The sequence below is a fragment of the Diospyros lotus genome, chromosome 7 (genome assembly GCF_014633365.1).
Source record: "Diospyros lotus cultivar Yz01 chromosome 7, ASM1463336v1, whole genome shotgun sequence".
Lineage (NCBI taxonomy): Eukaryota > Viridiplantae > Streptophyta > Magnoliopsida > Ericales > Ebenaceae > Diospyros > Diospyros lotus.
Window position 1 is genome coordinate 34,737,597 of NC_068344.1, and position 11,243 is coordinate 34,748,839.

The window sequence follows — 11,243 nt, forward strand, 5'->3', positions numbered from 1 at the left end:
TTTGCCATTACCAACCACAAAGTAATTATTAAAGTAAATGGCAAAATAATAGTAGTAGTTTGAATCATTGCCTTCTCACTTTCCTTCTTTGCATTTTTAATCCTTAGTCTTCCATCATTATGAAAATAGGCATGAAATATATGCATTGGGGTGGACCAGAATTTTGGGTTGCAAATATTATATTATTAATATTTAATATAATAATGTTATTAAATATTAATACAGTTAAGATACTATATTTTAATGTTACATGAAATTAATTTCTTTTTTTTTTTTTTGGGAGTGCAGTGTTGGATCTTAGAACTTCAATTTTGGGTATGAAAATTTGAGGAGGTGAATAAGGACAAAAGAGTGGAAGTTAATGGTGATATTGAAGTGACAATGATGATGATAGCACATGGTCCAATATTAATCAACACAAGCATGTTTGGTCTATCTACCATATTCGAATAATTCACATCAATTGCTTGGCTATGGTGTTAGGTAACATACTATTTTTGTTTAGGGTACAAAAGGAAATTATGTTTTTTGCTTGATGGGGTCATTGTATTGAATGTTCACGAACAAAAATTGTCCAATTAGATGAACGGTGATTTTATAAATAATTAATTAACCAAGTCGGGTGAGGCAAGTGGACCACGTTTGGTGTAATGGTTGTGGGCTCAGGCCAACCAAAGGCATCATATTGCTTGGGATATGGTAGCTGGAGTGGCCAATTTATTGCTCATGATGTGGTGCCGGGAATAAGCTAAATTGTTGGTAACAAATAGAATTTGAGACTTTTAGCTCACTTCTTATCATATCATTATAACTTTTAATACTTAAAGTTTACACGCTTCGTCATCTTTGTGGTGCTTGATTGTAAATAAAATTATTATATTATTTGTATAGAATAATATAATATTTGATTAACATGAACAAAATTAAAGAGGGACATGAACTTCACCTATCTGTATGTTTATTTCAAGTTTGAATTATATAATTAATTAATAATTAAAAATAAAATATAATAAAATTTAGAATTATTACACCCGAAACATAAATCAAGTGGTCGAATAAATAATATATCAATATTAATTCGATGGATTATAAGTTCGATCCTCATTTTATGTAAGAACTAAAGATTTAATTTGTAATTATTAGATCAAGAGCATGAAGAAGAACGTGCTAAGACAATCATCCCAATAAAAATTAAGATTATTATTCAAAAATTGAGTGATTTTCACCCAACAACTTAGGTGTCCGATGGTTAGCACTCTTTGAAATTATGTGATTTATGCTGTTTGAGCTTCTTCATCTTTTCTGGAAATTTAAACCCCAAAGGGCACCGCAAAACACCAGTGCAAAGATGGCCGCGAATCCGATCATGCCGCCAGAGATGGCTCCCAGAAATTCTTTTCTGTACCCGAAATACCTTGACGTGAATTCGGCCACCGTCTCGCCGTTGCTGAGCACCAGCTCCGAATCTCCATATTGCGAAGACGCCAGTCCGTACAAGCTCCACGAAACGGGGCACGCCCATTCGTACCACTTCCACCATGGCGGAATCCTCTGCAATAAAATCAAGTGACGCGGGTTTATTAGTTCCGTCTGTTCTTCGGCAGGAAGATTCAGTTTAGATGGCTACGTACTGGTCGAGGAATCAGGAAGCCTGAGAAGAGATTCCACACAGTGAAGAAGACGCCGCATAGTGATGCGGAGGTCTCTAGATTTGGAGTTAGGGCTACCACCATCATCCCGAAGTAGGTGTAGTAGAGAATGGTGATGAAGAAGAAGGACAGGTATAGGAAGAGCTTCGTCGGCTGCCACACGAATCCGATCATGGCGTAGACTGTGATCCCATAGATAAGAGTCTGAGCCAATATGTAGGGGATTTCAATTACCAGCTGAACATTGGAGGGAATTTTGATTAGTTGTAAATAGAAATGATGAACGACCGAAGATCGTGTTGTGAATTGATACCTCAGCAATTGCATAAGGAAAGGTGGAATACACCCCTGCAGCCCTCTCTCTGTAAAAGATGGCTCGTTCAGTAGTGATGACTGGGAGCACCGAGAAGCAGGCATGTGTTGCCAAGAACATTATGGCCATGTACATGGAGCCGACCCCATCGAGTACGTCCTGTTCCTCGCACCTGTGAATTTAAGGTAACGCTATAGATAGAGATGGCTGATGATATAAACCATAATTAGCCGTTTGAGGTTTTTGTACCTTCTTGAGCCGAGGCCCCAAAACACAATTCCAAGAGTGAAGCCTGTTAGAATTCCACATAGGAGCCGGACAGAGTTGTACGGCGTGTTGCGCCAGTATGACTTGCATTGTCTCCATAGGCATGTTTTGAATTGAGCGAGGAAAGGCTGAAAGTAATTAGGCAAGTCGAGATCTCTTGAATTAGGCATCGGTGTACTCAACTGCTCAATCAAGGCTTTGTTTCTCCTGCAGGAATTCATTTTAACTGTTTAACTATCTGTTTGGATAATAAGACCACAAGGGAGAGTTATCTTTATTGCTATATGCTAACCTATAGAGATCGGAGTTCTTGTATACATGGGAAAAATTAGCATCTGGAGGCTCTTGCTCCACTCCTGTGATCACTTCCATCAACCATGTTGCCGGGTTGTACCCCCTTTTTATCTTAGGAACTCCTTTGATTTCCTTCAAACCACAAATAGAAGAAATATAAGGGGAGATAGAAGAAGAGGTTCCCCTTTTTGAGGTCAAGAAGTCTTAATTCTGTCTTGAACTACCTCAAAGTACTTGATCATATGGCGCGACTCGTTTCCCAGAGGACCCACATATATTTCCTCGCCACCTTGGCTCAGTAGGAAGAGCTGCCATCGCGAAAGATCAAAAATTTGTGTAGGGAACGGGAATTGAAATAGGTGTTGTAGGAGATGAACAACTTCTCAGTTCTCACCTCGTCAAAAGATTCAAAAATTTCAGTACTTGGTTGATGAACTGTACACACCACGGCTCTTCCAGCATCCACGATGTTTCTGACGTTTCTCATGACAATTGCAGCCGCTCTAGAGTCGAGCCCTGTGGTTGGCTCGTCCATGAATATTATCGAGGGGTTGGCTACTAGTTCCACTGCAACCGTTAGCCTTTTGTGCTGCTCGATTGAGAGGCCATTCGTTGTAGGAAATCCAACCAACGCGTCTTTTAATGGTGTGAGTTCAATCATTTCCATGACCTCCATGACAAAAATCTGTACCATTTGAGGAAGAAATGTGAATAGCGCAAACAGAAAGAAATATTGAAAAAGACGACTAACTAGAGATAAAACTTCACTGGACTCGCCTCTTTAATCTCAGACTTGACCTCTGAAGGCAACCGAAGGAAAGCTGAGAAAAGTAGGGACTCATAGACCGTGAGAAGTGGAGAGTGGATGCCATTTTGTTCGCAGTATCCAGAAATTCGAGCAAATGTTTTCTGCTTCTTAGGGTAGCCTGAAATGTTGATGTTTCCTTCTATATGTCCAATGTTTTTCCTTCCAGCCAACACCTCGAGCAGTGTGGTCTTACCAGCCCCGCTAACACCCATAAGTGCTGTTAGGACTCCCGGCCTTACAGTTCCGCTTACTCCCTTGAGAATTTCCAGCCGATCCCCTTGACTGCCTTTAGCTTTTGATTCCTAAATGAATATAAAGCTCATTTAACTACTGACTTCTTGTGAACAAATTACCTCATCAGAAATCTAGAAATCACAGTTACCTTCGGGATATCTACTGAATATCGGATATTCTCAAATGTGATGGAAAGAGGTATAAATGGGAGAAACATTCCTTTACCCTTTCGGCTTGCTCCAACAGAACATTCACCTGTCATTCAATCAATGTTTTTTTCTGTGATTCTGAAGTTAATGTTGAGACCATGTGAGGCATCAAAAGAGCTTGCTTACGCTTGGAAGGTTTCTTGTTCACAGAGCTTGCATCCTTCTCTGTTGTTCCGTTGGCCTCTGTTTCACCTGTTATGTTCACATGTCTCTCCTTCAAATATTCTTTAGACAGAAACACTACCTTCCGAGATTCTGCAGGATTTGGTTAAAAAAATCGGTTAGTTGGCTTAAAATCAAAGCCCCACAAGTAGCCCGTAACGATGGATAGAGCTTACGATTGAGATAGGCATGAGCCACAATATGGATCCCAATGAACAATATTATGAAACCGACAAGTGCACCAACGCCAATCCAATACCAATATCTAGTAGCAAAAATCCCACGAGACTTCAAGATGGATATACCAAGCGGTTCTGCTGATGATGTATTGTAAACCTACAATTTGGGAGAAAAATGATTTTAAGGTTCCCATTCACAGTCAAGGTTTCTGAACCCGACTTTCTCTGACAAGAAGACTTACGTTTTCCCAATTCAAGCCGAGGAATTCGTTGATCGAAAGTGCAGTATTCACGTACATCAGAGGTGAAGTCCAGTAACCCCAAATCAGCCAATTCTTCATATTCTCTGGAAAAGAAACAGAACCTCGTTAGAGCAGGATTCCACATTAACAAATGCTCAAAAGTCTAATTTCATTTAAAAAAAAAAACAAAAATCTTGGGGATCCATATGAATTCGTACGCCGCGACAAGGCAAAGCCACTAAAAACCAAAAGCCAGACCAGTGCAATGTTTGCCCCTGTATTGGCAACATTATGGTCCCTACTTAATCCGGCAATGCATCTAAAAAGTCCATAAGACATCTGGCCGCTCAATGCAAGGAGCAAAAATTGCCTAAACAACCTGGATTAAAATAAGTAGAGATTTTAGTAGAGATCGAGGAAGAGGAAGCTACTTAAAAGATAACTTGTCTTAAGACTGACCCTTCAGCAGTAGGATCAAATCCAATTGCATAGTAAGTTATCGAAACCCAGATGGCAACTTCAACTGTCGATATAGGGGACCTGACAATTGATGCTGGCAATGAGCATGCCCATGAAGGATAAAAATGGCCCGTTTGTTTGTAGAAGACCGGAAGTCTGGCGATTGTCATCGGTAATTCAGGAAACCCAGTGAACAAAGTTGCAATTAAACTGCAATAGAGAGCACCCAAATAAACCGTTCCATCTTCCATCGTTTGATGATGCCTTCTGCTCTGCCTGAAGAGTGTTGCAGCTATGGTTGCGAGAATTAAATGCTGCAGCAAGAAAATATTTTATTTTTATTTCCTCCTGTAGAGACAGAATTTTGTTAAAAGAGTATGAGAAAACTTCGTCGCTCACTTGAATTATCTTGACTTTGTATACACCCGAGCTCCTCTTGACCAGAATGCATTCTCTAGATATGCAAGCTCTCAGCAATTCAACCCTGCTAGTTGCATAGCCAGATGTTACTAAAGCTGGAGAATGGTCGTTCAGCTTGCCGAATGGGGTGGCAAGCTCTTTATGGATCACCTTTCCGATGTGGAATAACTGGAAGGCTGCTGCAAACTCATTGACAGAAATGTAGCCGTGCGTTTTCTCTGCATTAGCCCAGTAATGCTTTTGATCCTTTCTTGATGTTACCTAAATTCAAAAGATTGGCATCGGAGAGATATATACAAGAATACAATTAATCTTCAATATATATAGTGGTATATGCTCTATGAGTTATTTATAACTATAGACACTAGAAAGATTTTTCCATTCTAGAAATATGGTGGCATATGCCAATGTCATGCCACATTTATGAGTTAACCATGTTTAGAATTTGCAAAACTTTCAAGCAACATGAGATGTGCAAGTATCGAAGACTACAAGGATCAGTTTAGTTTTAACTTACTTCCAGCAGGTAGTCAGCAACATTTTTTCTAATAGGACATTTAAAACCCATGGATTCGAAGAACTCAAGAACATATTCACGGGGGCCTTGGTAAACAATATGTCCCTCCGAGAGAAGAATAATGTCATCGAACAGATTGTAAGTTTCTGGTGCAGGTTGGAGCAGAGAGATTACTGCAGTTTTTTTGAAAGTATGGACCAACTGCTTGATCGAGTTGATGATCCGAAAAGTTGTCACGCTGTCAAGACCAGTCGATATATTGTCCATGAAAATTGCCCTTGCAGGACCCATTAGCATTTCCCCTGTATCAACCAAAATAGCTTCTGACTGAATTGTTCCGTTAATAACAACAATAACAACATGTCAAGCTTTTATCATACTACGTTGATGGACTACGTGGGTGGGCTCATATCAATCTATGTGTCTCGCACCATGTTTCACTTGGTTTCTTCCTCTACATCTTTTGTTAAATACACCCTACTTTAATAACATTCATAATGAAGATTCTCATAAAGAATTCAATGAAGTACTATTTTGCTGTACCTATAGTCACGCGTTTTCTTTGTCCTCCTGAAACACCCCTTACCATTTCATTTCCGATAATTGTATCCGCACAATCTTCCAAACCTAAAATCTGAAAAAGGTCAAAATAGTAAGTAAAAGAGACAGAAAGAGAAGAACAATGAGTATATGTTGGAAAAAAACCTGAAGCAAGCTTCATAAATATCTTGCAAATTACATACCTTAAGAATATAGTCCACAACTATGCTCTCTTTCAGCTTCGAATCTGCAATCTATATTTGAAGATTTGGTCAGCTCCCCCTTATAACTAGTCGATAATCAAAAATTAAAGTTCATAAAAATAGGCTGATTTCCTCGTACTGTCATCAATGCATCAAGATCCAAGTCTGGCTTCTTGTTTAATTCGTTCTCTTTTCTCTTAAGCTCTATAACCATGTCTGCCATTGATACAACCAAAAGCATGCAATTAAACTTCCATGAATTGAAATCTTCAATATAACTGCAGAGGAACTCACCATAGGCAGCATCAACTCCTTGACATCTAACAGAGAATGATAATGTTTCCCTTACTGTCATTTCAGCAATGTGAACATCAGATTGGCTGGTATAAGAGGAGATCCTATGAGGGGCAAACTCATGTATATTGTGACCATTGTATGTCACTGTACCAGAAATCTGATTATTGTGGAACAAGTAATATCAGTTTCAAAAGGTCAACTAAAAAGGGTTTAGTATAAATACAAGGAGTGCCCTCATTTTTCAGAGATTACACTAACTTCCCTTATTGTTCAGAAGTTATCAGATAATTCCTTAAGCTTAGATTTACTATATGGAATACCATGAAGTTCTATAAAGTTGCATGGATTTCTGAACAATTATTTGAACAAGGGGAAGTCATTGTAATTTCCTGAATGTACAGGTACATGCTGTAATTTAGTGAAACCTCTAGGGTGTTGAGTGTAATTTATCCTAAAAATAAAAATAAAAAAAAGGGAAAAGGAAAGAAAGAAGAAAGGGTGTAACATAGCAAGGGATGAATCAGGTTTTCTTTACCTTCAATTCCAAATCAAGTTTTCCAGACAAAGCTAACAAGAAAATGGTCTTTCCTGCCCCTGGTGGCCCTAAAAGCAGAGTCATCCTACAACACATTTTCACATATAATATACGGGATAAAAAATTATCACGAGAATAATAATAACAATAACATATCAAGTCTTAATCTTATTAAATAGGGTTGACTACATAAATTCTAACCTGCAACTCATTTCATTTCTATTTATAGCCATATCATAAAAAAAATCCCATGACACTGCAAAAGAAATTAGCCCCAAACATCCATCCATTTCATTGGGGCTTGATCTTACCTGCCAGGCTTGATAATTCCATTGGCATCATGAAGAATTGAAAACCTTCTCTTCTTGGTCGGAAGAATGTGGAGATAACCCTTTAAAGCAAGAGGACAGTGCACATTAGTATAGAGAAAATTAAAATATTAGATACAATATATATATATATATATATATATATATTAGATACCTCAAGGAAATTAAGAAGAGAGTTGGGGACTGTGGGTAAGCCTCTCCTACCCAGGTAGACCTGGGCATCAACATTCAAATTCCGAAATCTAACTTCAATTGTTGGCATATCAAGAGAGGCTCTGCAGATTTTAGAACAAAACACATTAGTCAATCTGTGGTGCTATGATCCAAACTCAAAACAGTAAAACAAAAAAGGGCAAAAATGAATGCAGTCATATGAATAAAAAGGGTGTAAAACAAAAAAGGGCAAAAATGAATGCAATCATATGAATAAAAAGGGTACTTAAAACAGTTATAAACACACAAAACAAAGAACTAAACAGCCAAGAACACCTCTCAATACTCTGTTTCCCCACTCGATCCCCATATTGATTATGTTCTTCTTCTCCTCGAACAATGCTGCCTCCCGATACGTCTATCGCCACCGCTCTGTGACTCTCAGACTCCATCAAATTCGGTCGCGGAGAACAAAAAGCACGGAAAAGGCGAAAACCACAAAGCTCTACCATCGACTTATATAATAACTCCAAACTTATCCAGATGTGGTAAGTGAAGCTGTACAGCGGAAACAGACGGTTCATCCATGGAATTCTTTACAGGTGCATTGAACTGCATTCAGCTTGACAAATGTCGGCAATAGCCACATAATGATGAAACCGTAACCGGCAGGTGTTTCCATATTTTGGGTATCGGAGGAGGGAAAGTACTTGCAGTGCAGCATCGCAGCGTATCGTAGCTCATCAGAGAAATTGGGGAAACGGTCGCACCTCTTCTGAGCAGAAGAACAGTTCCAATTTCCCACTTCGTTCCATTGAGGTGCATGCATAGAACATTGGTCTCTTCCGTCAGTTCTCTTGACTTCTTTCCCGTTGTTTCCATTTATATAATCAAAAACACGTCGAGAAGAGATTTTCAAAATGCCTTGTTTCCACTTATTTACTTTCTATAAAATAATAATAATAATAATAATATTTTTTTAGATAAAATATTTAAATCCATAATGTCAAATAACACTTTTTCACAAATTATCAATTATTTTTAAAAATTATAAACACTTATAATTTTTTACTAAGTAATTAATAATTTAAAAAATATTATTAATTCCTTAAATAAGTGTTGTTAATGATATTTAGCATAATATTATTGTATTCAAATAACTTAGCTAAATAAAGGATATTCTTTTTGAATGTTGGTATTGACGATCAAAATATTAGGCCGAATGAACAAATTGTACCCTTTTATTCTTATTTTCTAACAATCATTGTGATTATTAATTAGTGTAAGGATAAAATAGATAATTTGCATATTTAGTATAATATTTGTTAATGTATATTTAATTTAGGTCCATTGTGCATTCAAGAGATTGAGATAATATGAGATATTAGGTTCGATTCTACCTCCACGCGGGATCGTGCAATCGATTGTGTCTATCTAAGGAGTCAACCCCTTAAGTTTTGGTTCATGACGAACTTGTTCATTTATCTAAAGTTGTAGAACAGATAGACCGTGAGTTTTATAAAGGGTGAGATAGATCCAACCAAATGTTTATTGTGATCGAGAAATCCTTCGAGTTTTTCATAATATAAAAAAATAATATTTTAGTAAATAAAACTTTAATTTATTAATAGAACCGATAATTTAATTTAGAGGTTTCAAGTTCAAATTTTGAATGTTATATAAAACTTATTATTAGTTTTAATAAATTTATATATGTTGTGTTTAAAGTGATTAATAAATTTATATACTTGTATTTATGAGAAAAACATGTATCATTTTACAAAATTAGAATGCTGTGAAAATCCTTTAGGGGCAAAAGAAATTCTCAGAATTCCAAAATTAGAATTAGACAAAGGGAACAAATAAAACCCTTTTGTTTCTTTAATAATTTCTAGGTGGGTTATTTGGGCTTTACGAAATAAACAAAAGTGGCCTAAGAACCTAATTTATGGTATTTCATGAGACAAATCAATGTTGTTTCTTGTTCTCTTTTTATTCCGAATATTCCACTCAATTTCTGACCTTTTCTTCCATTTAAATTATTGAAAATTACATGCATATATATATATATATATATATATGGTTCTTTGGCACAACAAATTGTGCCCTTACAAGTCTATTTATAATAAGATATTTGAGGAGCATGAAACATATATAATAAATGCATTGTGATTTGTGCATCATAATCTCATAAGCAAAACATTCATGGGTGATGTCTACATGAGATTATAAAATTTTTCCTTTTCAAAAGTTGTTAAAGAAATTTTATATTGTATTTGAGAAGAATTTATAGGCTAACTATTAACTACTTGACACAGTACTCTTCTTTTATCTGAAGGAGAGTGTCTTTTCTAACAATAGATATTAATGAGGGATATCACTTCACATTATAAAATGAATAATTAAAAATTCCATAAATTGTAGCATCATCTTGTTCTTTAGTTTTTTTTTTTTTTTTGGGTGCTAAATTTGTGGGTTTTTTTTTTTGTTTCAAGTACACCATTTGTGTGGTTAATGGAGCCTAATGATCCCTGATTATATTGCAGATTGGTTTTCTGTCAAGCCCAAAAGCCTATTGGGCTTATATAATTTGGGCTGGCCATGTCATTTTGTTTTCATTGCTTTTCGGTTTGTACAAGCTTTTCTATATTGGCATTTCAAGATATGGGCCTTATGCCCAAATCATCACTGTCCCTCAACAGCTTGAGCATTTTTAGTTGGGCCCTTCGGCCCACCATTCCGGCAAATCGGTCTGTGTTTGGATGGAGTGGTTTTTTTGTCGAGTTCCATTTCTGAGAAAAATTAAATTTGATTATTACTTTCTATTTTTAAAATTGTTGAAGAAAATATTTATTTTATTTTATTGATCCCCACCATATTGGTGCATTTTCTTATCTTTTTTTTTTTATTTTAGATAACTAAATAATCTTCCAAAAATAAAAATAAAAATAAAAAGTAGGTTCACAATAGCATAATTAAAATAAAAATCTCAAATTATTTGCTAATCTTGAAGTATTTGTTCATCCTGTAATTTATTTTGAATAAATAACATTTTGATGTTTGAACTTTATAATTTATAAATAAATAGCTTTCTATAGCCATCTAACAATCTCATCTCAACTGATCACGTGATTCTATCTAGACTATTCTCCTAACACATAATATCTATATATAATGACAATATCTAATGAGTAAAGTACGTCATTTATTACACTTTAATTGCACAACTATAGCATTTTTTTCAAGTATAATGATTGATTTGAGTATCAAATAATTTGTCATGAAACGAGACTTTGCCCTTTTTTATTTTTTCTCCTCTTATGAGAGTATCTCAGACATGTTCAAGTCCTAAAGTTACCATGTTAATAAAGGATTTGAATACTACACAAAGAGAATATGAGCAAATAGTGAATTCAACGGTGATCAACCCTTC

General features: G+C 36.1%; 1 protein-coding gene across 1 annotated transcript; it reads right to left on the minus strand.

Moving 5' to 3' along the window:
• Positions 1-1,221: 1,221 nt before the first annotated feature.
• On the minus strand, positions 1,222-8,322 carry LOC127805704 (ABC transporter G family member 39-like). Its single transcript, XM_052342459.1, has 24 exons — positions 8,147-8,322; positions 7,812-7,932; positions 7,640-7,719; positions 7,329-7,413; positions 6,791-6,950; positions 6,636-6,712; positions 6,497-6,547; positions 6,297-6,387; positions 5,754-6,055; positions 5,216-5,497; positions 4,817-5,130; positions 4,576-4,736; positions 4,358-4,461; positions 4,113-4,272; positions 3,901-4,029; positions 3,714-3,820; positions 3,301-3,633; positions 2,918-3,208; positions 2,748-2,831; positions 2,522-2,655; positions 2,212-2,436; positions 1,963-2,134; positions 1,632-1,886; positions 1,222-1,551 (listed from the first exon to the last, which is right to left on the minus strand). Exons 1-24 carry the CDS (start codon positions 8,320-8,322, stop codon positions 1,294-1,296), a joined length of 4,152 nt encoding a protein of 1,383 aa, XP_052198419.1. The 3' UTR covers positions 1,222-1,293.
• Between the last annotated feature and the right edge of the window lie 2,921 nt (positions 8,323-11,243).

Bases quoted from the DNA above. Each gene is read 5' to 3' on its own strand.
- LOC127805704 (XM_052342459.1), bottom strand. From the start codon at position 8,322: ATGGTAGAGCTTTGTGGTTTTCGCCTTTTCCGTGCTTTTTGTTCTCCG. The intron at 6,056-6,296 runs GTACAGCAAAAT...TGGTTGATACAG, and splicing joins AAGAAAACGCGTGACTATAG to GGGAAATGCTAATGGGTCCT. The intron at 1,552-1,631 runs GTACGTAGCCAT...ATTTTATTGCAG, and splicing joins GCTTCCTGATTCCTCGACCA to AGGATTCCGCCATGGTGGAA.